Source organism: Geotrypetes seraphini, chromosome 18 (genome assembly GCF_902459505.1).
Source record: "Geotrypetes seraphini chromosome 18, aGeoSer1.1, whole genome shotgun sequence".
NCBI classification, from domain to species: domain Eukaryota; kingdom Metazoa; phylum Chordata; class Amphibia; order Gymnophiona; family Dermophiidae; genus Geotrypetes; species Geotrypetes seraphini.
In genome coordinates this window covers 18,927,330-18,953,086 of record NC_047101.1, presented here as the reverse complement: position 1 = coordinate 18,953,086, position 25,757 = coordinate 18,927,330, and the positions used below count along the sequence as shown (strand labels likewise).

Sequence of the window (25,757 nt, the reverse complement as noted above, 5' to 3'; positions counted from 1 at the left end):
TGCTGGTGTGTGGATTAATCTTCAAAATTATGATGTTGAAAACTTTGATTCAATATGGAGATTTAATAATGATTTACTAGCGGATTCAAAATTTCTTGAAGATTTTAAAATAAAAATGCAAGAATTTTTTCAATTTAATGAATCAGATGATATTAATGCTGAGATCTTATGGGATGCTTTTAAAGCAACTATGAGAGGAAATATTATTTCATATTCAACATTTATTAACAAACAAAAAAAAAAACAATTTCTTGAGATGGGAAAGCAAATTAAATTATTAGAAAATAAATTAATTGAGAAATGGGAAAATAATACATTACAAGAATTATTAAAATTAAAAGTTAAATATAATGAGATTTCTTCTCAAACTGTGAGGAAAGACATTTTCAACAAACAAGTACAATATTATGGAAATTCAAATAAAGCGGGGAAATTATTAGCAAACTTTCTAAAAGCAAAGAAAAGAAAATCTAAGATTATTGCAATTAAAGATACACAAGGTAACACACATACCAACACAAAAGATATTATAACACAATTTCTTGATTTTTACAAAGAATTATATACTTCCAATTCTTATAAAAATAAAGAACAAGACGGATTAACTTTTTTAAATTCATATATTGGACCAAATATTCCAGATCATATAAAAGGAAGTTTAGAAGAACCTATATCTTTAAAAGAATTAGAAACAGCATTGAAGTCTCTTAGAGTTGGATCCGCTCCAGGTGGAGATGGGTATACTGTTGAATTTTATAAATTTTTCCAAAATATCATATTACCACATCTGTTAAATTTGTATCAATATCAAATAAAGAATGAAAATATTTCTGGTACTATGGCAGAATCGATAATTATAGTCTTACCAAAACCAAACAAAGATCCTACTCTGGTTTCAAATTACAGGCCTATTTCATTATTGAATGTGGATAACAAATTAATGGCAAAAGTATTAGCATTAAGATTGGCAAAAGCTCTCCCTTTCATTATTGATGTACATCAAACAGGATTTATTGCTAAAAGACATTCATCAAATAATACTAGATTAGCATTCCACTCATTAAATTTAGCAAAAAATATAAATGATCCAGTTTTTTTAATATCTTTAGATGCAGAAAAGGCCTTTGACAGAGTGGAATGGAATTTTATATACCAAGCTTTACAATGGTTTGGTATAGGATCCGGTTTTATTAAAATGATCCAGACATTGTATAGCTCTCCTGGAGCAAGATTATATATTAACAATAATTTATCAAATAGATTTAACTTGCATAGGGGAGTTAGACAAGGATGCCCTCTGTCTCCTTTACTTTTTGACATTGTCCTAGAACCTTTATTAATTGCAATAAACAAAACTAAGGAGATAAAGGGAATATCATTTACCAGTTTTGAATTTAAGTTATCTGCATATGCAGATGATATATTATTATATTTAAGAGAACCGGAAACTACTATTCCATGTATACTTAATTTAATAGAAAAATATGGTACTTTTTCTGGATATAAAATTAATTGGAATAAATCAGAAATTCTCCCAATAAATGTTCATTGTACCAAAGGATTATTTGAACCATATTCATTTATTTGGAAAGATGATGGTATAAAATACTTAGGAATTATGATCAAAAATACAATTGAAGACACACTCAAAGAGAATGAAAAACTTTTATTGAAAAAAATAACAGAAATGTGTGAGCAATGGAATCCATTACATCTTTCTTGGTGGGGAAGAATTCAAACAATTAAAATGATGATATTGCCTGTGGTTTGTTACCAATTGAGTATGATTCCAATATTTTTTCAGGGGTCATTTTATAAAAAACTTAACAATGTTCTTACAAAATTTGTTTGGTGTGGGAAAAGACCAAGAATCGCATTAGTATCATTACAAAGACCAATTGTGGAAGGGGGGGTAAATTTTCCAAATTTTTATAGGTATCATCAAGCCTATATCTTAAGACAGGGTATGTATTGGATCCTCCCAGACCTTTTAGAAAATGTACCAGATTGGCTGTATTTAGAATGGCGGCTCCTGTTCCCTTTATATCCAGAACAGTTAATAACTATAACAATGCCTAAAAGATACAAAGATCACAGAATTTTATTTGACACTTGGAAAACATTGAGATATATCAGTAATCTATCACCAGAACCTATTGCTAAATCTCTAAATCAATCAATATGGATAAACTCCAGGATCAGAATTGGCGGATTTAAAATCGTCTGGAAACAATGGATAAATGCAGGAATAAGAACACTGAATGATGTCATATCAGAAGGATCACTGCTTAGTTTTTCACAATTGCAAAATAAATTTGGATTAAATAAAACACAATATTTTAAATGGATGCAATTGAAGCAGGCCATTCAGGTAGGGTTCCCTGAATGGAAAAATCTAAATAATCAATATAGTCTACAGGTTCTATGTTTCCAGACGGATTTTTTAGGTCACCAAGCCGCAAAATGGTACAAATTGATATACGGATTTTTAAATAAAAAAAAGAAAACAGGTCTTAGGGATATTTGGAGTATTGAGATTGGTCAGACAATTTCTGAATCTCAATGGCCACGATTTTGGTCCTGGAGATTAAGATCTACAAGGTCAGCATCTATGAATCAAACATGGTTATTCTTATTACATAGAGTATTCTGGACCCCAACGCGCCTGCAAAAAATAGATAGTACTAGATCTAATAGATGCTGGCATTGTAAATTGGAAATAGGGACGTTAGATCATTTAATCTTTTTCTGTCCCTATGTAAACGCATTTTGGAATTCAATTTGGCCCCAAATTAATAAGTTACTAGAGAATCATGTAGGACTCTCATATGACACCATATTATTTGGTACCGCAATGAGAACTAAGAGTCCGATTTCAGCAAATAATAATAAACTATTACTAATACTAACAGGAGTCGCCATGCAACAAATTACTCAAAATTGGAAAGATTATACCAAATTAAATTATACATTCTGGTGGAATTCTGTCTGTCATATTTATAAAATGGAAAAAATAATAGCGTTACAACAGGGAAATCTTCTTAATTTCAAGAAAATTTGGCAACCATTGACAAATTATTCTAATGATTAGCTTCTTAGCACAATGATAAAAATTATATATGAATGGGGTGGGATTTGATTAATTAATGGAAATATATTATATAAAAAGGGAGTGGGAATTATATTTTATATGTTATTGTATAATCTTTATCATAGTACATTTTAAATACTATGAATTATTAATGATAATATTTTGAATATGTAATAATTGATATATATTGTATGATTCAAATATTGTAAGAATGGAAAATTTATAAATAAAAAATTAAAAAAAAAAAAACAGTCAGGTAAGCCGGCTAAGAAGCCTTCCCCGCTGGAACGTCTTCCGGCCTCGAGTGCAGTGAGTCCAGTCCTGCCGCCTGTAAGACGCCAGCGGAAGCGCTCCGCCCCTATAGAGGTGAGTCCCTCGACATCGGGCTCCTCATCTCCGGGGCGTCGAGTGGCACCGCAGGTACCGCAGAAGAAAAAAGCGGTACCGGTGCCATCCCTCGATGACTGCATTACGGCCATCCTTCAGGCGCAGCTTAAGGAGCAATTAGAACGACTCCTTCCTGCTATCATGACACCGAACCTTCCGGTGCCAGTCCGCACCGAGCCATCGGTACCGGTTGTGGAACAACCCGTATCGATACCGATTGTGGAACCCGTGTTATCCGCTTCCACTGTTTCGGTGCCGCATCACCTAACCTCATCGGTATCGATGCCAGTCCTTGCACCGGAGCCGAGAGCTCACCATCAATCGGTACAGACTTAGGCACCGGTACGACCGATAACATCTCCTGACTCGGTATCGATGAGGTCGGGTAAGTCGGTGCGCAAGACCCGACACTTACAAACGTCGACACCTGAGTCTCGGGACCATTCTTCCCATGTCAGGGACCCTGATCTGTGGGGAGACTCAGAGGAACCCTTTCTTTCTGAAGGCGAATGTTCCTCAGAAGAGGAGGATTCGGCTGTCCCTGACCCATCCTCCAAACAGGTCACTTCCTCTTTCTCCTGTTTTTTGAAAGAGATGTGTGAATCCTTGTCCATTCCTTTGGAGGCTGAATCCAAAAAGTCTAAAGCTTTTTTGGATGCTCTTGATTTTGACCAGCCTCCAAAGGAATTTTTGAAACTTCCCCTTCATGACATCTTGAGGGAAACTTTCTATAAGAATTTAGAGACTCCTTTAACTGTCCCAGGGGCCCCACGTAAACTGGATTCTCTATATAAAGTAATTCCCATTCCTGGATTCGACAAACCTCAACTTCCACACGAATCCTTATTTGTCGAATCCACCCTTAAAAAGACTTCAGGAGCCAGTGTATATGCATCTGTCCCTCCTGGCAGAGAAGGAAGGGCCATGGATAAATTTGGTAAGAGGCTCTACCAAAATGCTATGTTAGCAAACAGGGCTAGTAATTATGCTTTTCATTTCTCTTTTTATTTAAAGCATCTCCTTACCACCATGGCTTCTTTCGAAAAGTATCTTCCTTCACGAAAGCATCAATCATTTCATACCTGCTTGTCGTCTCTTTTCCAACTACGTAAGTTTATGGTTAGATCCATATATGACACCTTTGAACTTACATCCAGAGCGACAGCAATGTCGGTGGCTATGCGCCGTTTGGCCTGGCTTCGGGTATCCGAGCTTGATGTTAACCATCAAGATCGATTAGCCAACGCCCCGTGCCTAGGGGATGAGCTCTTTGGGGATTCCATGGACTCAACCACACAAAAGCTCTCTGCTCATGAGACGCGCTGGGATACCCTGCTTAAAAATAAAAAGAAGCCTCCTCCACCAAAACCATATAGACAGCAGTCGGCCTACCAACGCCGCTTTACAGCTCGTCCATTACCTGCCACTGCTCAGCAACCCAGGCGTCAGAGGCAACAACAACGTCAGCCTCCCAGACAGCAGCAGCAGCAACAATCTGTGAAACAACCTCCTCAGCAGAAGTCACAGCCCTTTTGACTTCATTCTCCACAGTATAGCCAGTATCCCTATTCCTGCTCTCCTGCCTCAGCCTATAGGAGGTCGACTTTCTCTGTTCCTCAGCCGGTGGGAAGTAATCACTTCGGACCAATGGGTCCTCAACATCATCCGCCACGGCTACTCTCTCAACTTTCAGACTCTTCCACCTCAAAGCCTGCCAAAAGAATCTGCTTTGCACAGTCATCAATCTGCCCTCCTTATTCAGGAAGTCCAATCCCTACTCCTTCTGAACGCTATAGAGGAGGTTCCTCTAGATCAAAAGGGGCAGGGATTCTACTCCCGTTATTTCCTAGTCCCCAAAAAAACAGGAGATCTCAGACCAATTTTAGATCTTCGCGATCTCAACAAACATCTGGTAAAGGAAAAATTCAAAATGCTTTCTTTAGCCATCCTTTATCCTCTTCTGAATCAAAACGACTGGCTATGCTCCCTCGATCTCAAAGAGGCTTACACTCACATACCGATCAATGTAACCTCAAGACCATATCTCCGATTCATGATCAATCATTGTCATTACCAATACAAGGTGCTACCCTTCGGTCTAGCCTCTTCTCCAAGGGTATTCACCAAATGTCTCATTGTGGTAGCGGCATTTCTACGCTCTCACCACCTTCATGTATTTCCTTACCTGGACGACTGGTTGATCAAAGCCACATCCGCTCAAGCAGTTCTCCTGGCCACCAACCAAACCATCCAGTTTCTACGAATTCTGGGGTTCGAGATCAATCTACCCAAATCTCATCTCATTCCCACTCAAAGACTTCAATTCATTGGAGCGATCCTGGATACACTCCTAATGAGAGCTTTCCTACCATCCAATCGTCTTCAGACCCTTCAGTCTCTATGTCAGCAGGTGCTTTCACTACCTTCCATCTCAGCCAGACACATGATGGTACTTTTGGGGCACATGGCATCCACAGTTCATGTCACTCCTCACGCACGTCTTCACCTGCGCACTCCTCAATGGACCCTTGCTACTCAGTGGTCCCAAGCGACGGATCCTTGCTCACGACACATATCTGTGACATCATCTCTTCGTCGATCTCTTCAATGGTGGTTGGTATCCTCAAATCTATCCAGAGGTCTTCTGTTCCATCAACCTCCTCATCAACTAGTCATCACCACCGACGCCTCTCTGTATGCATGGGGAGCTCACTTGAACGAGTTCCAGACTCAAGGTCTTTGGACAGCCCAGGAAAAGAAGCATCAAATCAATTTCCTGGAACTCAGAGCGATGTTTTACGCCCTCAAGGCCTTCCAACATCTTCTCTTTCCTCAGGTCCTTCTCTTGTGCACAGACAATCAGGTTGCGATGTACTACATCAACAAACAGGGTGGGACAGGCTCTCGCCTTTTATGCCAGGAAGCCCAAAAGATCTGGACTTGGGCCATAGATCACCATCTCTTCCTGAAAGCTATATACATTCAGGGGGCACAGAATTCTTTAGCGGACAAACTCAGCAGAATTCTCCAACCTCACGAGTGGACACTCGATCCTGTAACTCTGCAGTCTATCTTCACTCAATGGGGCACTCCTCAGATAGACCTCTTTGCAGCTCCTCACAATCATCAGCTGCCCCTATTCTGCTCCAGACTTTACTCTCCACACCGTCTGGCAGCGGATGCTTTTCTCCTCGACTGGTCGGATCTATTCCTGTATGCCTTCCCTCCTCTGCCTCTCATGTTGAGAACCTTGTTCAAGCTCCAGAGGGAACGAGCCACCATGATTCTGATTGCTCCGAGGTGGCCCAGGCAACATTGGTTCTCCCTTCTACTTCAACTCAGTTCCAGGGAACCATTTCTTCTTCCTCTGTTTCCATCTCTGCTTACGCAACAACAGGAAACCCTTCTACATCCCAACCTCCAGTCTCTACACCTGACAGCTTGGTATCTCTCGGGCTGACTTCGACTGATACTCTTTTGTCTCAGCCCGTTCGTTCCATTCTGGATGCCTCCAGGAAACCAGCCACTCTGCAATGTTACCATCAAAAGTGGACGAGATTTTCTTCCTGGTGTCTTCTTCATGATCTTGATCCCACTTCCCTAGCAGTGGAGACGTTGTTGGATTATTTACTTTCTTTGTCTGACTCTGGCCTTAAGTCCTCTTCCATCAGAGTCCACCTCAGTGCCATTGCAGCTTTTCATGAGCCAGTCCATGGAAAACTTCTTTCAGCTCATCCCCTGGTGTCCAGGTTCATGCGTGGGCTTTTCAATGTGAAACCACCTCTTAAAGCCCCTCCGGTTATCTGGGATCTCAATGTGGTTCTTTCCGCTTTAATGAAGCCTCCATTTGAACCTTTGGCTACCTCTCCTTTCAAGTTTCTCACTTGGAAGGTTCTTTTCCTTATTGCTCTTACCTCTGCCAGGAGAGTCAGTGAGCTTCATGCACTGGTTGCAGATCCACCTTTTACGGTTTTTCACCATGACAAGGTAGTTCTGCGTACACATCCAAAGTTTCTCCCTAAGGTTGTTTCTGAATTTCATCTCAACCAATCCATTGTTCTTCCTGTTTTCTTTCCAAAACCTCATTCTCATTCTGGGGAACAAGCTCTGCATACTTTGGATTGTAAAAGGGCTCTTGCTTACTATCTGGAGCGTACGAAACCCCACAGATCAGTTCCCCAACTTTTTCTGTCCTTTGATCCGAATAATTTGGGACGCCCCGTTTCTAAACGTACGTTGTCTAATTGGCTAGCAGCGTGCATTTCATTCTGTTATGCTCAGACCGGACTGACACTGGAAGGTTCCGTCACAGCCCATAAAGTCAGAGCTATGGCAGCATCTGTAGCTTTCCTCCGTTCCACTCCTATTGAGGAAATCTGCAAGGCTGCTACTTGGTCCTCAGTTCACACTTTTACATCTCATTATTGTCTGGATGCATTCTCCAGAAGGGATGGTCACTTCGGCCAATCTGTTTTACAAAATTTGTTTTCCTAATGGCCAACCTTCCCTCCATCCCTCTTTTTGTTAGCTTGGAGGTCACCCATCAGTCAAGAATATGCTGCCTGCTTGTCCTGGGATAAAGCACAGTTACTTACCGTAACAGGTGTTATCCAGGGACAGCAGGCAGATATTCTTGCGTCCCACCCACCTCCCCGGGTTGGCTTCTTAGCTGGCTTATACTAACTGAGGGACCGCGCGCCTCTGTCGGGCGGGAAGGCACTCGCGCGTGCGCGGTGCGGCCGAGCTAGAACTTTCTAAAAGTTCTTAGAGTGCAATCACTCTAAAATTGTCCGTACCGGGGCTCCGTCGGTGCCGTCACCCATCAGTCAAGAATATCTGCCTGCTGTCCCTGGATAACACCTGTTACGGTAAGTAACTGTGCTTTCTGTAATATAAGAAGAGATTTCCCTGCTCTTCTCCCTAGTAAATGCAAGGCATGTAGTGATTTTTGTGTGTGTATGGTGGAAAGGTGACCGAGTGTTAATATTGGTCTATAGTTCTCCTGCTGTGCTTATTGCTTCCATTTACAGCTCAAATGCAAGTCCTTCAGAGAGTACACCAGCCCTCAGCAACTACGGCTGCACCCCCCAGTCTCTGCCAAAGTTCCAGCATCCCTCCCATGAGCTGCTGAAGGAAAATGGCTTCACACAGCATGTCTATCACAAATACCGCCGGCGCTGCCTTAACGGTGAGTGCCAGCATGCCTCTCATATCTAACCTCCCTGAACACTTCTGTTTGCCGAGAACGACCTCAAACCCTTACTGAGCAACAGCAAAGTAGAGGTGCTTTTATCTTTGCTTGGAGCTAAGAGGTCCTGATGCAAACCTCATCGGAAATCTGTACAGAAAATCTCAAACACATTCATTTCAATAAGCTGCAGCAAGTTTTATACATCTCTGCAGCTCCTCTAGACTTTGGGAAGGTTATAAAACAATCTGAAAGGTATTGGTGGGATAGAAGACACCAATGTAATGTAATGTAAACCTTATATTATGATGGTTGCACAGGCCTTGTTATCATGGGAGTACTTGATTTCCCATCTCTAGTTTCTTCTAGAGCTGCCTGTCTTTGCATATGGGGAAAAAAGAGAAGAGAACCTACCCTGGGACATTCCCTGCTGCTGTTTTTGGTATTAGAATTGTCTTTGGTTAAGGAAAACATTGAGATTTTGAATCAGTTTTCTGGTAGGCATACTTTAGCAAGTGAAGGATTAACATAGCAATAAAAGCAGCAGGTTGAGGACCAGGGAAGCCAGGGTTCAAATCCTGCTTCCTTTGATGATGCTTTTTGTGGCTTTGGGGAAGCCTCTTTGCCCTTCACTTCCTCAGGTACAAGGATAGTTTAGACCAGTGGTCTGAAACTCGTGGCCCGCCAGGTACTATTTTGAGGCCCTTGGTATGTTTATCATAATCACAAAAGTAAAAAATAAAAAAAGCAAATTACTCAGAACTGGAAGGATTACACTAAATTGAATTACACTTTTTAGTGGAATTCAATTTGTCATATATATAAAATGGAAAAAGTATTGGCATTACAACAAGGTTATATTAAAAAATTTAATAAAATATGGGGACCATTGACAAATTATTCTACTGATCAGATATAATAACACATGTATAGAATATATAGAAGGGGTAGGGAGGGAAAACTATTGTAATATTAATATGATATAAAATTCTGATATAGGGTTTATTTAATTCACATTGTAAGAACATTTAATAATAATTTCAAGTGTTTTTTCATAATTGAATGTATTACATGTATTTCACTTGATGTAAGAATTTAAAAAAAGAATAAAAAATATTAAAAAAAAAAAAAAAGTAAAATCAAACAGTTTCTTGATCATATGTGTCTTTAGCTATAAATTACAATATTATTATTAAGACTTAGCCAAAAGGAAAGATTTATAAACTATAAAGAGATTTACCTCATGCAAAATTGTCATTTCACTTTACGGAGAGGGTGGTGGATGCCTGGAATGCGCTCCCGAGAGAGGTGGTGGAGAGGAAAACGGTGACGGAGTTCAAAGAAGTGTGGGATGAACACAGGGGATCTAGAATCTGAAAATAGTAAATATTGAACTAAGGCCAGTACTGGATAGACTTGCACAGTATGTGTCTGTATATGGCTTTTTGGTTGAGGATGGTCTGGGCTGGGAGGGTGTAGATGGACTGGAGTGAACTTTGACAGAGATTTCAGCAGTTGGAACCCAAGCACATTGTACGTTGCATTTGTTGTATTGCATTATTGAAGGTATGAAAATCAATAAAGATTTATATATATAAAAAAAAAAAATTAAATTGAATCAGGTTGGGCAGACTGGATGGACCATTTGAGTCTTTATCTGCCATCATCTACTATGTTACTTTAATAAGACATTAACTATTTTTTCTGAGGCCCTCTCAAGTACCTACAAATCTAAAATGTGGCCCTTCAAAGGATTTGAGTTTAAGACCACTGGTTTAGACCTTCAAGGACCTACCAGCTAATACTTTTATTTGTAACTTAAGCTTGACTTTGGAAAGGCAAGTACATAAACTGAAAATCCTAATCTACCTGAGAAATAGAACTGCCAGTTCATGAATACAGGAGGCAAAGCCAGGATTGGGTCTACCAGTCCTAAAAAGTGCAGCCATTTGGTAACCTTAGGGTTGATGGACCTTTTGTTCTTAATGACAGCAATTGGATTTACTGCTGTGTTTCCCTACAATGCATATTTCTAAGATATTTGTTCCAAGAGCAAGTTTATGTGTAGCATATTTGTTCTCTGAACTAAACACTCCCCCCAAAAAAACACAAAACTGATTCTTAAGGACCAGAACTGGCCATTCCTGCTTAAGGAGACATTTGAGAAAATGCATTTTAGGACATACCAAGCTTTGTACAAATATGGCAGCATTCATTTTGGCAGTTGAAACCCCTCTGGACATTCATCCCTCACCCATATCAATATTCATTCACTGGAGAGATTCTACTAGATTCTACTAGTTCTGCATCTTGGAGTCCTGTGCTTTGACATGCTACCTTTTCTGTCTTCTCAGAGCGGAAACGATTGGGCATTGGCCAGTCCCAGGAAATGAACACGCTTTTCCGCTTCTGGTCATTCTTCTTACGAGATCATTTCAATAAGAAAATGTATGAAGAGTTTAAACAGCTGGCTGTGGAGGATGGGAAGGAGGGCTACAGGTGAGTACTGCCAATCTTCATGAGTCCTTGCACTGGCAGCCTTCTGGCCCACAGAGCCTGTTCTTGCAAGATGAATCATAGAGGTGCATGGTGTGTGATCTCCTGTACATATGTACACTCTCAAAGAGGTCTGATGGCTGAAAATTTGTGTAAGGTGATGACCAGAACTGAATTCAGAAGTGAACTCTGTAGATCCCCAAGTGCTAGAAGATTTCCTCTAGTTTCCCAGTTTCAAAGTCCCACTCTGATATGCATCTTTATAGGGTGACTCTATTCTTGGGTATGTGGGAAAGGATGTAGATGGAATTCCAAGGTTTTATGTAGAAAAACAAAACAAAACACCTCACTCCTTCCTATAATTGTTTCAAACACATACTAGTGAAAGACATTGTAATAGGCTACAGTATGTTACGATTTGTATTATAATACGACTCCAAATCTGCCTCTATCAATGACCTGGGCTGCCACAGAATTATTGCTGATGCCAAATTTGAGTCATGGTTTCCGGCTACAGAGCTTCAAGAAGGTTAAAGTACAGGCACAGAAATGGGAGATGAATCCTCTTTTTGGGACATTCCAGCAAACTAGTCTTAACTAGGTTAGAGTTTCCTCATTTGTCTGCTTTGTTTTTTATTTTATTTCTGTCTGTAACTGTGTTCCCATAATTCCTTTCATTGTATTACTTCCTGGACTTTGTATTACTTGTGGGAGGTGTGGTCTCCAAACTTTCCCTAAGTGAAGGAAGACCTTAAGAAAGACCAGGAAGATCAAATGTGAAAAAAGATGATAAGAATTACTGCAGTGGACATTTTGAAAGCATCATACATATATCTAATATTCAAAGTAGCCCATACTCACAGTGCCCAATCCAGGTCACTAGTCCCTGGCAAAAACTCAAGAGTTAGCAACATTCCATTTTATTGATCCAGGGCAAGCAGTGGCTTTCCTCCATGACTTTCTCAATAACAGAATTTAGACTTTTCCTCCAGGAAATTGTCCAAACCTTTCTTAAAACCAGCTACATTATCCACTCTTACCATAACCTCTGGCAATGGGTTCCAGAGCTGATAATAGTTGTCATATTGGCCCTGAGAAGGGATCTATCTGTGTGCTTGTATTCTCCCAAACTCCTGAACACAATCCTTGAATGATATATAGATTAGTCCAATAAAAATTATCCAGATCATGATTTGCCAAGAATCCCAAATGTGCCATTTCTTTTCATTTTATAATGCAGTGGTCTGTCTTAATTTTTAAGTGAGGGCTACTACGTTGGATCCAAATAAGCTGAATGAGAGCCACCAAATATCTTCTCACGTGAGGCCTCAACACTGCTGATTAGTGTGCATCAGACATCCACCCCACTAGTGTGTCTTCGAACTTTTCATTGGGTGGATCCTCAGGGAGGTTTGCATTTCCAAATATATTTTCTTTGTCTATTGAGAAGTGCCTTATCCTTCAAGCATGCAGCTCTTCCTCCCATCCACTTACCCTTTTCTGCTGTGAGCTTGGGTAGAAGGGCTGAGTGTAGCAGGAAAAGAAATCCAGAATGATGATGAGGGCCACTCCAGAGGTCTCTAGATCCTCCACTGGTCCTTGGGCCTTGCATTGAGGAATGCTGCTATAAAGGTTTTTCTTTGATTTGGTCTTAGTTGCTTCTGTACTGAAGCTGTTATCCTATCATCGTGAACTTTGCAGAAGGGTGTCGCTCATGTCTTTCAGCTCCTCCCCTTCAGCAGTGGAGAATAGCTCCCTCTTCAATTTTTCCTTTTGCAAGTGAACTGAGAAAGTTTTATTTTTATTTTTGGATCTCTTAAGCCATCGATTTGTTTTTACTACATGGTTCATGGGTCCCCTTCTAAGGCTTACTCGTTTGAGTATCCCTGCTCTCTGGAGCTTATAGTCTAATCAAAATATACAAGACAGCAATGTTAGGAAATGTATGTCCGAGTATTATATATAAAAAAAACATGGTTAAAATAAATCTGATTCACCCAGCCAGTCCACTATTTAGAATTTAGAAGTAAACGGAGGAAGCATGATGCAGTAAGGCAGGGAGCATAGATTCTGAAATTGGTAGTAAAGGATACAGATAGGCAGCCTGCTTAATGAACAAGATTCACAAAGAGGACCTAGAGGTAATAAGGAATTACAGGGGGGAATGCAGTTACAGGTGAGTAAGAGAATCTTGAACTGTGTGCAGGGAACCAATTGTAATGATAGTGGAGGAAGAGATGTCTTAGTTGAATTGACCCAGGGAATTGTGCGCACATTCAAAACTCTGCTAAGGCTATTACATAAGATTATCTAGAATAGTATTTTAGCATCCATAGAAACTTGCATTGGTACTTAAATTACAAGTAAGACATTTTATTCCAAAAACTCCCTTCTCATTACTTGCACGCAGACACACATACACAAATTTGATTATGGCTGACCACCTCTAAATGCACCAGTCAGACTTTTGAAACCAACAATTAATGCAAACAGATCATGCGTTGCACTGAGAGTGAAGAAAACAATAATAACATTTGAATGAGTCTTACTTTTTCATTCTTTATTCCAAACTCAATCAAAGCCCATGTAAATGTCAATTTATCACAATTTTCACTACAGAAAAATTACATTATATGGTCACATCAATATTTTGGTATTCTTCAGGTGTCACTGGTTTTACGCTTCGAGGAGGATCTGAACAGCATTCCACTCTTTTTCCATGCATCAGGATATTTGAGATGTTGTGAACACTCAGTGGAATATTCCGGATGTGCCTTTTCTCTTACGGTCCGGGATGGGCTTCGCGATAGATTCGCGTTGCCTTTGCAATCTACTGGTCGATCACAATTGACCTTTTGGGAACCCCTGCTCTAGAATTTTCCCGTCCTTTGCCAGATCATTTTTCTCTCCTCTCCGTGTCAGGCAACTTGGAAGAGGAGGGCTTTTCGGTAGACACTACTCAAGTTGCTGGACCTCAAAACGGTGGTTCCAGTGCCTCCTCAGGAGATTCGCACCAGCAGGTACTCTTTGTGGTACCCAAAAAAGAGGGGTCTTTTTGGCCCTTTTTGGATCTGAAAGGTGTCGACAGAGCTCTCCGAGTTCTGTCTTTTTGTATGGAAACCATGAAATCCATAATTGAGGATTTCTGACTTCTCTTGACCTGACAGAAACCTATCTGCATACTCCAATTTGGGCCTTCCATCAGCGATTCCTTCACTTTGCGATTTTGGGAGAGCATTATCAGTTTTATGTGCTTCCTTTTGGTCTACAGTCTACTAATCTGGTTCAGGGAGTGAGTCTCAATCAGCCCCAGTGGACAATTCTTCTCACCAAGGCTGTGGAGTCGGAGTTGGAGGAAATTTCAGGTACCTGGAGTTGGAGTCAGAAGTACAAAAAACTGAGGAGTCGGAGTCAAGGAAATTTCGGGTACCTGGAGTCGGAGTCGGAACATTTATCTACCGACTCCACAGCCCTGCTTCTCACGGACACCAATCTCCTCGGTTGGGGGGGGGGGGGGGGGGCTCAATGTCTCAGTTGTTCGGCTCAGGGCAGCTGATCACCGGTGGAGGCATCCTAGTTGATCAATGTTCTGGAGACCAGAGCCATTCGGCTAGCATTAGTAGAATTCCAGTCATTGCTGGAGGGCAAGTCCGTTCGAGTTCTCTCAGACAATGCCACGGCGGTGGCTTACATCAGTGGACAGGGGAGAACCAAGAGTCATCTAGTGGTGCAGGAGGCCTCTCCTCATGGAGTGGGCAGAGGCTTATATTCTGGACATCCGGGCTTCCCGTCATGTGCTCGATATTGGCGAGTGGTGTCTCAGACAGGATGTGTTTGAGTTGATTGTTCAGTCATGAGGCAACAAGTGTCAACGCCAAAGCGCCAAGGTTCTTCAGTCGGCACAAGGATTTCCAAGCCGAGGGGCTGGATGCTGTGGTACAGGCTTTGCCAATGCACAGCTTGCTGTATGTCTTTCCGCCTTGGTCTCTGGTGGGAGAGTTCTTTGGATTGCCCTGCACACAGGTTGCATGATTTTTGTGGCTTTGGACTGGCCCAGGTGCCCATGGTATGCAGATATGGTTTGTCTGCTCATGGCAGATCCTCTCCCCTGCCCCTCTAGTCCGATCTTCTAATTTGGGGTCCCATTCCAACATTTGATCTTGGTCCCTTTTGCCTTATGGCTTGGCTATTGAAAAGGAGAGCCTAAGTAAGAGAGGTTATTCGGAGAAAGTGTTCTCCACCCTCTTGGGTTCTTGGAGACTTTCCACCTCTCAGGCTTATGTGTGTGTTTGGCATCTTTTTGAGGAGTGGTATTCCGCGCATGGCATAGTTTCGCTTCTCACTTCTTTGCCTCACATCTTGGAGTTTATGCAGGATGGCCTTGAGCATGGTCTTGCCTGATCCTCTCTTAGGGTGCAGATTGCGGCTTTGTCTTCTTTTCATGGTCTATTGCATGGTTGGTATTTGGCCTCTTCTCTGGATGTGATTCCAGTTCGTCCGTCTATACCGGCCTGGGATTTCAATCTGGTTCTTTCCATGCTTGTTCGTATGCCTTTTGAGCCTCTCAGTTCCTGCATGTTGAAGGACCTTACTCTTAAGGCAGTCTTCCTGGTGGCCATTACTTCTGTGAGATGCATTTCCAAACTACAGGCCTTCTCTTATAGAGTTTTCTAAGGAGTGGGTCTTGCTGTGGCCGGTTCCCTCCTTTCTTCTGAAGGTGGTTTTGCCTTTTCATGTCAACCAGTCCATGGTCCTCCCGGTCTTGGGTAGTTGGGAGGGCTCTTTGGAGCAGAGACAATTGTGCAAATTGAATATCTGTAGTGTCCTTTGCACAGCCGGTCAGCAGGAGGCAGCCTCAAAACAGGCTGCTTACAGTCAGCCCTGGCAGGGTCTCTCCTCTGAAGTGACGTGTCGGAGAAAAGGCCCTGCCAGGACTGGCCACAAGCATATTAAAATGTTTTGTTTTTAAAGAAGCATTTGAATTCTAATAATAACATTTATCCCAGGACAAGCAGGCAGGTATTCTCACATATGGGTGACGTCATCGACGGAGCCCGGATGCGGATGCCTCACAAGCAGACTTGCTTGAAGAAACTCGAAGTTTCAAGTCGCCCACACCGTGCATGCGCGAGTGCCTTCCCGCCCAGCACAGGGCGCGTCTTCTTAGTTTTCTGCGGAGCCAAGAAGTCCGTCTTTGACTCTCTGTGTTTACTTTCGTTCCTTTGTGCCTTCTCTCAACCGCGGTTTGTGGTTTTTTTCCTCACGAATCGCTGTTTTTAGTTTATTTCTTTTATTTTTAGTTTTAAAAAAAATTTTCTTTTTCCGTTTGTTTTCTGGGACAGGCCGCTCAGCCGCAGCCCAAAGGCTTCGATTTTGCAGCGGCTATTTTTCCTTCTATGTCCCGGCCTGCCTGTAGCAAGTGTCAGCGCGCGATCTCTCTTACGAAGCCTCACGGACGCTGCCCCAAGTGCCTTGGGCCGAAACATCATCCTAGGTCGTGCCTGCCTTGCCAAACACTTTAACCTCATGCTTTCAAGCGGCGTTGAATTTTGGTGGACAAGCTCGTCGAGATGGAGTCTTCTACTGATCCCTCGACTTCGAAGGCGTCTTCGGCCTCGACTCCCACCAAGGCTCCTGCGCCTACTGCTTCCACCTCGAGCCTCATCAGACTTTATCCCCTTCTTGAGCAGAACGACTGGTTATGCTCTCTGGATCTCAAGGAGGCCTACACTCATATCCCCATTCATCCGGCCTCCCGTCAGTACCTCAGATTTCGGGTGGGGAATCTGCATTATCAATACAGAGTACTACCATTCGGCCTGGCTTCGTCTCCCAGGGTGTTCACCAAGTGCCTGGTGGTGGTAGCAGCATCTCTAAGGAATCATGGTCTTCAGGTATTTCCCTACCTCGACGACTGGCTCATCAAGGATTCCACGTCTCAAGGGGTTATTGTAGCGACCCAACAGACTACCTGGTTCCTACAAAGTTTGGGATTCGAGATCAATTTTCCCAAATCTCAGCTTCAACCCTCTCAGACTGTTCTGGACACTGTCCAACTCAGAGCATTCCTTCCACAGCAACTCTGTCATACAGTGTCTTCCCGATCTTCCATCTCAGCGAGACACATGATGGTTCTCCTAGGTCACATGGCCTCCACAGTACACGTGACTCGTTTTGCCAGACTTCACCTCAGAATTCCTCAGTGGACCCTGGCATCCCAATGAACGCAGGTTTGCCATCCTCTTTCTCGACACATCACAGTCACTCCTTCTTTGAAGCAGTCTCTCCGTTGGTGGATGCTCTCTTCCAATCTTTCCAGAGGTTTGCTTTTTCAAACGCCCCCTCATCAGAAGGTCCTCATGACAGTCTCTTCGACCTACGCTTGGAGCACTCATCTCGATAGTCTCCATACTCAAGGCCTCTGGACCAGTATGGATCGTCAGTGTCATATCAATCTGTTGGAACTCAGAGCAATTCTCAAAGCTCTCCAGGCTTTTCAACATCTGCTTCACGACACAGTAGTCCTCGTTCGGACGGACAGCCAAGTCGCCATGTATTATGTCAACAGACAGGGAGGGACAGGGTCTGCCTTCTTTGTCAAGAAGCTCTGAATGTTTGGGACTGGGCAATCCGCCACAACACCTTCAAAGCTGTCTACATTCAAGGGGCAAAGAATTGCTTGGCAATTCGTCTACTGCAACCTCATGAATAGACACTCCATTCTTCGCCTCTTCATCACATTTTTTCACAGTGGGGAACGCCTCAGATATACCTCTTTGCGGCTCCCCACAACTACAAACTGCCTCAGTTCTCCTCATCACCTCGAGGCAGATACTTTTCTTCTGGAATGGACGAATCTCTTCCTCTATGCATTCCCTCCATTCCCTCTCATTCTCAAGACTCTGGTCAAGTTGAAACGCGATCAGGCCACCATGATTCTGATTGCTTCTCGGTGGCCGAGACAACCTTGGTGTACTGCCTTCTACTTCAACTCAGCAGCAGGGAGCCATACCTTCTACCAGTTTTTCCTTCTCTGCTTACACAGAGTCAACGGTCTCTGCTTCATCCCAACCTGCAGTCTCTACACCTGACAGCTTGGTACCTCTCAACCCCTCTTCAGTTTTCTCAATCTGTAAGAGACGTTTTAGAGGCTTCTAGAAAGCTCACAACTAGACAGTGCTATCACCAAAAATGGACTAGATTTTCTACATGGTGTTTTTCTCATCAAAAAGAGCCTCAGCATTCCTCCTTATCTTCTGTTTTGGATTACCTTTTGCACTTATCCAATTCTGGCCTCAAGTCTACATCTATACGAGTCCATCTCGGTGCAATTGCGGCTTTCCATCAGCCTATTGAAGGGAAACCCCTCTCTGCTCATCCGGTGGTTTCTAGATTCATGAAAGGACTTTTCAATGTCAAACCTCCTCTCAAACCGCCTCCTGTGGTTTGGGACCTCAATGTTGTCCTTACTCAACTCATGAAGCCTCCATTTGAACCAATTGATAAGGCTCATCTGCAGTATCTCACTTGGAAAGTGGTATTTCTCATTTCCCTCACTTCTGCTCGACGAGTCAGTGAGCTGCAAGCTTTAGTTACTGACCCACCATTCACTGTGTTCCATCATGACAAAGTGGTTTTCCGTATTCATCCGAAATTCCTACCTAAAGTGGTTTCAGAATTTCATCTCAACCAATCCATCGTCCTTCCAGTATTTCTTCCAAAGCCTCATTCTCATCCTGGAGAACCAGCTCTTCATACTCTAGACTGTAAATGTGCTTTGGCCTTCTACCTGGAATGCACAAACCACACAGAACTGCTTCTCAACTTTTTGTTTCTTTCGATCCAAATAAGTTGGGACATCCTATTTCTAAGCGTACCATCTCCAATTGGATGGCGGCTTGTATCTCATTCTGCTATGCCCAGGCTGGATTACCCCTTCACAGTAAAGTCACAGCCCATAAAGTCAGAGTAATGGCAGCTTCAGTAGCTTTCCTCAGATCTACTCCTATTGAGGAAATTTGTAAGGCCTTGGTCCTCGGTTCATACCTTCACTTCTCACTATTGTCTGGATACTTTCTCCAAACGGGATGGACAGTTTGGCCAAACAGTATTACAAAATTTATTCTCCTAAATTGCCAACACTCCCACCATCCCATTCTGGTTAGCTTGGAGGTCACCCATATGTGAGAATACCTGCCTGCTTGTCCTGGGATAAAGCAATGTTACTTATCGTAACAGGTGTTATCCAGGGACAGCAGGCAGCTATTCTCACAACCCACCCACCTCCCCTGGTTGGCTTCTCTGCTAGCTATCTGAACTGAGGAGACGCTCCCTGTGCTGGGCGGGAAAGCACTCGCGCATGCGCGGTGCAGGCAACTCGAAACTTTGAGTTTCTTCAAGCAAGTCTGCTTGTGAGGCTTCCGCATCCGGGCTCAGTCAATGATGTCACCCATATGTGAGAATAGCTGCCTGCTGTCCCTGGATAACATCTGTTACAGTAAGTAACTGTGCTTTCTCCCATCCTTAAGTACTGACTTCCTCTTGACAATGCCTAACTTTTTTTTTTTTTTTTTTTTTTTTTTTTCATTTTATTATGGTTTTGCCCCCTCCTCTCGTTCTACCCTTTCATGTTTCTCTCCTATACAAATTGTAGTTCTCCCTTTTTCCTATTTGTTCAGTTAGTCAATTGGAGTATCTGTATTTTGTCATGTCCTACACGATTATTTGTATTCCCCTATTTTAATTGTAAATTGCTTAGAATTTTATGTAAAGCAATTAATCAAATTTTAATAAACTTGAAACTTAATAATAATAGGATCTGCCACAGTTGGCATACCACTAAAAAGCACCTCTTTTCAATAACAGTAAAGGGTTAGCAGCAAATTCATCATAAAATGAAGCCTTTTTGGTCGTCCAGCTTCACCCTATTTGTGACTGAGTGAGCAGCTCAGTATCTAACTCCAAGATTCTCTCTCCCCTCTAGGTACGGTTTGGAGTGCCTATTCAGGTACTATAGCTATGGTCTGGAAAAGAAGTTCCGAGCAGACATATTTCGAGATTTTCAGGAAGAAACCATGCGGGATTATGAGGCTGGTAAGAAGTTATTTGTGTTTCACACACTAAGTTGAGCTGTTCAGAGCAAACCATTTGGGTAAACTATAAATCAAAGCAGGTAGTACGGGCTGCAGAACAGAACTGATTCAGGAGAGCTGGTGGAACTCACAAATTCTAGTTAACCCTCAGAATCTGAGGTACTGGGTAAGCTGTTTTGCCAGATGTCTTTCTTTCCTTTCAGGTTTATTTTGCAGCAGTCTCAGGAAAACCTAGCTGATTCATCTTACTGCTAGATTAGCTGAGACTAATAATGTGTTGTGCCCCCTCACCAGCAGATGGAGGCAGAGAACTTAAATATTCTAGTGATATTGCTGACAGAGTGGTGCTGTCTGGAACAGCTCTGTCTCCACCTCCATCAGGTGATGCAGATTAGACTGGTGCAGCAGAACAAAAGAATAGGCCTGACTCCTTAGGCTGCAGTTTATGCTCTGTAGTTCTGAGATGTAGAGTCCTTGGCCAATGCTCCAGGGGATCAGTTCACACACCTTCCTCAGTTGAGCTTGGAGAGGTGCTACCTTCTGAGCTCTTGAGTTTAACCCACATGTTTCTCTCACATGCTTAGACTGGCAGTGACCTTCAGCTTAGGAGTCACCAGAAGTGTGGCTGCATTATCCTAGGTCAGTGAAGAAAACTGAATTGCCTACCTTTTAATGGGAGTAGATGGCAGGATAATGTAGAAATACCATCCTGCCTGCCTTCTCCTCAACAAAAGTTGTCTTGTGCTTGGTGGCCCATAAGGGAATATTGAAATGTTGGACTTCTGGTGCTGCCCCTGGTTTTGGTAATGGCGTGCTGATCTGCATCAGTTGGCCTGTTGGGAAGCTTGAGATGCCAGAGGCTTTAGGAAAGATAAACAACACTTTTTGAAAGTTTAGGATTCATATATATGGATTCTGCACCCAAGAGGGCGTGGTCTTTTGTTGAATGAGTTGTGGAAGTTGGGTAGTGGGCTTGTTTGGTAGGGGTGGGAGAACCTTAGCCGGGCCTTAGGGAGGGAGGAGGGGGTTTCCTTTTGTTTCTGTTAGGGGAAGTTGGTAGTGTGGCTTTATGTAACCTAGTTTTGTATAATATTACAGGTGGAGATATTACGGAATATATGTTGGAATTGTTGACTTGGGTTGGAGGGGAGGGAAAGTTATTCATTTTGAAGTTTTGGCTGCTTGTATCTTCATTGTTCTGTTTGTTGATTTTGTTTCAGCCTTTCACAATAACAATATAAATTGTTTTGAAATAAGTCTTGGGTATTTACTTAAGAGGGATTGAACGTTCAAAAGTATACTCCCAAATCTCCTAAAATTGGTTGTCCTGATTCCCCAATACCTTCTCCCAGCTCCTACATAAGAATGCTGTTGGTCCTCATTCCTTCCGTGGCCACCTACTGCATTCTGTTCTCTTTCACTCACTCCATATTACTTCAGTTCTACCCTGTGTATTGTACTTGCCATCCTGCAACATTCATCTCCCTGAGAACGCCCAACATTTCCAGCATCCCCGTAACTTGCCCATCAGGGCTGTGGATTTGAGTCAGATTTGCAAGCAATTTTGGGTGAAGTTGGAATTGGAGTTGGTAAAAATGTACCAACTCCCACTCCAGCTTCAAAATCAAAAAAGTTGCAACATTGCAGTATATGGTTAACTTATTTTTATACTTGTATAGATTTTTTAAATTAAATTTAAATTTACCAGTATTTTAGATCCAAGACAAAAAATTTAAAGTCTAATATCAAATCACTTTTTCTAGGAGTCAGAGCCAAATGTTTGGTGTAAACACTCCACAGTCCTGCTTGCCTACCCATCTGACATGTGCCCCTCTCCCTGTCTCCAGATTCCATGATGTGACATTCCCCTCACCCAAAGTTTGGCATTTCTCTTGTTCCCCTCCCCCACACAAGTCCTGTACTTCCTTGCAAGGGCCAAGCCCCATTCCACTCCATCCCCAAATCTCTCAAGTCCAGTACTACTTCCTTCTTATCCATCAATACCTCTGGTCCATCAAACCTTTCTTCATCTATGCCACTTTCTTAGCACCCCTGGTCAAGCAAACCTGTTCTTCACTGGCAACGGTAATACACTGTCTAGGGCTTGGGTCCCCAAAGTCCCTCCTTGAGGGCTGAATCCAGTTGGGTTTTCAGGATTTCTCCAATGAATATGCATTGAAAGCAGTGCATGCACATAGATCTCATGCATATTCATTGGGGAATTCCTGAAAACCCGACTGGATTGCGGTCCTCAAGGAGTGACTTTGGGGACCCCTGGTCTAGGGTGAGCTGAATCCTTCCCTCTGTAGCATCCCACCTATGTGTAAACAGGATGTTTTAAACTGTTCATGTGGTTTTTTTTGTATGTAGCCTTGGTTAAAGGCAGGTTATAAATGGTAATGAAATGAAAAAAAAGTTACATCAAAGGAGCAGGATTCTGCCGAGGGAAGGATCTGGCTTTGCCCAGGCAGTGTGTTACCACTGTTGCTGCTACTTCAGAACAAGTTTGCTTCATCAAGGGGGCTAAGGGAGGTTAAAGAAAAGGTTCTGCCAAATAGATGCTGGCACTGTAATCTGGAACCTGGGACATTAGATCATCTAATTTATTATTGTCCCTAAATTAAGATATTTTGGAACTCAATATGGTCTCAAGTAAATGCATTATTGGAAAATCATGTGGCACTCTTACGATACAGTGCTATTTAGTATGATGATGAGGAAAAAGAGTCAGATATCACCAGAGAACAACAAGCTTTTATTACCGTATATTCACGCATATAATGCGCGCGTTATACACGATTTTACAAACCGTGCATAGCCATGTGCGTTATACGCGTGAGCGCGTTTCACAACTTTTTTTTTTACATAGTTCCCCCTCCCCCCCCCCCCCCCCCCGACGTCCGATTCACCCCGCAGGACCACCCGCACCCCCACCCCGAAGGACCGCTCGCACCCCCACAGCCTCCCCCCCCCCCCCCCCCATCATGGAGAAGCTCCTACCGTTGTCCTGCTGCTTCCTCTTCCGGCGGTCCCGCCCTTTCTCTGACGTCAGTTGTTAAAAAGGAAATGTTGATATTGGGGGTATGGCTGGACTCTGCATTAACAATGGGATATCAAATATTGAAGACTATTCAGTCAGGTTATGCACAATTGCATATAAGAACATAAGAATTGCCGCTGCTGGGTAAGATCAGTGGTCCATTGTGCCCAGCAGTCCACTCCCGCGGTGGCCCTTAGGTCAAAGACCAGTGCCCTAACTGAGTCTAGCCTTACCTGCGTACATTCCAGTTCAGCAGGAACTTGTCTAACTTTGTCTTGAAACCCTGGAGGGTGTTTTCCCCTATAACAGCCTCCGGAAGAGCGTTCCAGTTTTCCATCACTCTCTGGGTGAAGAAGAACTTTCTTACATTTGTACGGAATCTGTCCCCTTTTAACTTTAGAGAGTGCCCTCTTGTTCTTCCTACCTTGGAGAGGGTGAACAACCCGTCTTTATCTACTAAGTCTATTCCCTTCATTATCTTGAATGTTTCACTCATGTCCCCTCTGTCTCCTCTTTTCAAGGGAGAAGAGGCCCAGTTTGTCTAATCTCTCACTGTACGGCAACTCCTCCAGCCCCTTTACCATTTTAGTCGCTGTTCTCTGGACCCTTTCGAGTAGTTAAAGCCATGTTTTGTTTGTTTAATTTGTTTATATTGTATGTGATGTGATAATATTATGTAAGTGCTTTCTGGAACCCATCTAATATAATAAAACGCTAGCCACGCATGCGCACTCCCTCCTGCGTGTTCCATTTTCCGTGCGCTGTAGGGCCCCGCAGGTAGGAGTGCGCATACGCGGCTACCGTTTTATTATATTAGATATTGGCTGCTGGTAGGGGCTTGAGTGATGCTGAATCTCAAGGTATTGAATGGAATGGGTTCTGTTTAGGGTTGTTTTTCGTCCTGTTGTTCGGTCTACCCTGCTCCCTGCGTGCCTTGCCGTATTGTATTTTTAAGTTCCAACGCAGGTGGGGATCATGAGAGGAGCCGCCACCGCGTCTTTCAACTAAAAAATACAATACAGCAAGGCACGCAGGAAGCAGGGCAGACCGAAGCTCCGAATTGAACTGCCAGTTGGCCGGCTCCCTTGCCAGAGTTATTTTTAAGTTTACAGGTGCCGCCGCAGCTCCTGTCACGAGCCGCACCTGCTTCAGAGAAGACTTCCGATGCAGGCGGGGATCGTTAGAGGAGCCGCAGCGGCACCTTTAAACTGAAAAAAACTCCGGCAAGGGAGTCGGCCAGACCGCGGGAAGATTAGGGGGATGGAGAAATCCTGCTGCTGCACAGGGAAATGGAAAAGGAGGGAATGCTGTGGCTGCTGCACAGGGAAGTGGGGGGAGGGGAAAAATGCTGCTGAACAGGGAAATGGAGGGGGAGGGAATGCTGTGGCTACTGCACAGGGAAGTGGGGGGGACGGGAAAAAATGCTGCTGAACAGGGAAATGGAGGGGGAGGGAATGCTGTGGCTGCTGCACAGGGAAGTGGGGATGGAAAAAAAATGCTGCTGCACAGGGAAATTGAGGGGGAGGGAATTCTGCTTCGGCTTTTGCACAGGGAAGTAGGGGGAAGGAAAAATGCTGCTGCACAGGGAAATTGAGGGAAAGGGAATGCTGCTTCGGCTTCTGCACAGGGAAGTGGGGGGAAGGGAAAAAATGCTATTGCACAGGGAAATGGAGGGAGAGGCAATGCTGTAGCTGCTGCACAGGGAAGTAGGGAGGGAGACAGGAAGAAAGACACAGGGGCAGGGAGAGAGACAGACAGCCAAAGGGGGCCATTGAGTGAGACAGACAGAAAGAAAGACAGACGGAGGGAGAGAGACAGAAAAAAAAAAGACAGGTAGGGAGAGAGACAGAAAGAAAGATAGACATATATTCTAGCACCCGTTAATATAACGGGCTTAAAGACTAGTTTTGTATAAAGCAGGATATAAGCCAATAAACTATTTCTTAGGGTGGTGTCTCACATAGAGATTATCCAGCTCTTACAGCTACCCTATTGTAACTTGCATTCTTCTATTTAATGCTCCTTTTGATATGTCCTATGTGCCTGTGGTAAAGTTTTTGTGATCGGCTGCTTCCCTTTTCTTGCAGGCCAGCTTTATGGACTTGAGAAATTTTGGGCCTTCTTAAAATACTCCAAAGCCAAGAATCTGACCATTGACTCCAAACTACAGGAATATCTCAGCAAGTTCCGCCGCCTAGAGGACTTTCGTGTGGATGTGAGTACAAAAGGGATTTGGGCTTGGGGTTTTTTCCTTTGGAGATAATTGGAGGCCAATCAAATTTTAGTTTTGGTGCTGAAAACAGCCTGAAATTTTTGGCTTCAGTTTTGTCTGAAACTGAGCAGCAAATCTTATCCGCAGATTCACTTTCAGCCAAAACCCAAAAACCTGCTTGCGATCCAATGTCTCTAGAAACTGACTGAATTCACTGTGGTATATTCCACAACAGAAAGGAAAAAGCAACC

The 25,757-nt window shown here is 43.1% G+C and overlaps 1 protein-coding gene across 2 annotated transcripts in view; it reads left to right on the top strand.

Annotated features, from left to right (window-relative positions):
- The window catches only part of LARP1 (La ribonucleoprotein 1, translational regulator), a 152,054-nt gene that overhangs the window by 120,290 nt on the left and 6,007 nt on the right, over positions 1-25,757 (top strand). For both annotated transcript variants that reach the window (XM_033927099.1, XM_033927100.1), the window contains exons 15-18: positions 8,509-8,666; positions 11,021-11,165; positions 20,146-20,255; positions 25,382-25,509. In XM_033927099.1, coding sequence (XP_033782990.1) covers positions 8,509-8,666; positions 11,021-11,165; positions 20,146-20,255; positions 25,382-25,509 — 541 coding nt within the window. The remainder of the gene's footprint in view (positions 1-8,508; positions 8,667-11,020; positions 11,166-20,145; positions 20,256-25,381; positions 25,510-25,757) is intronic.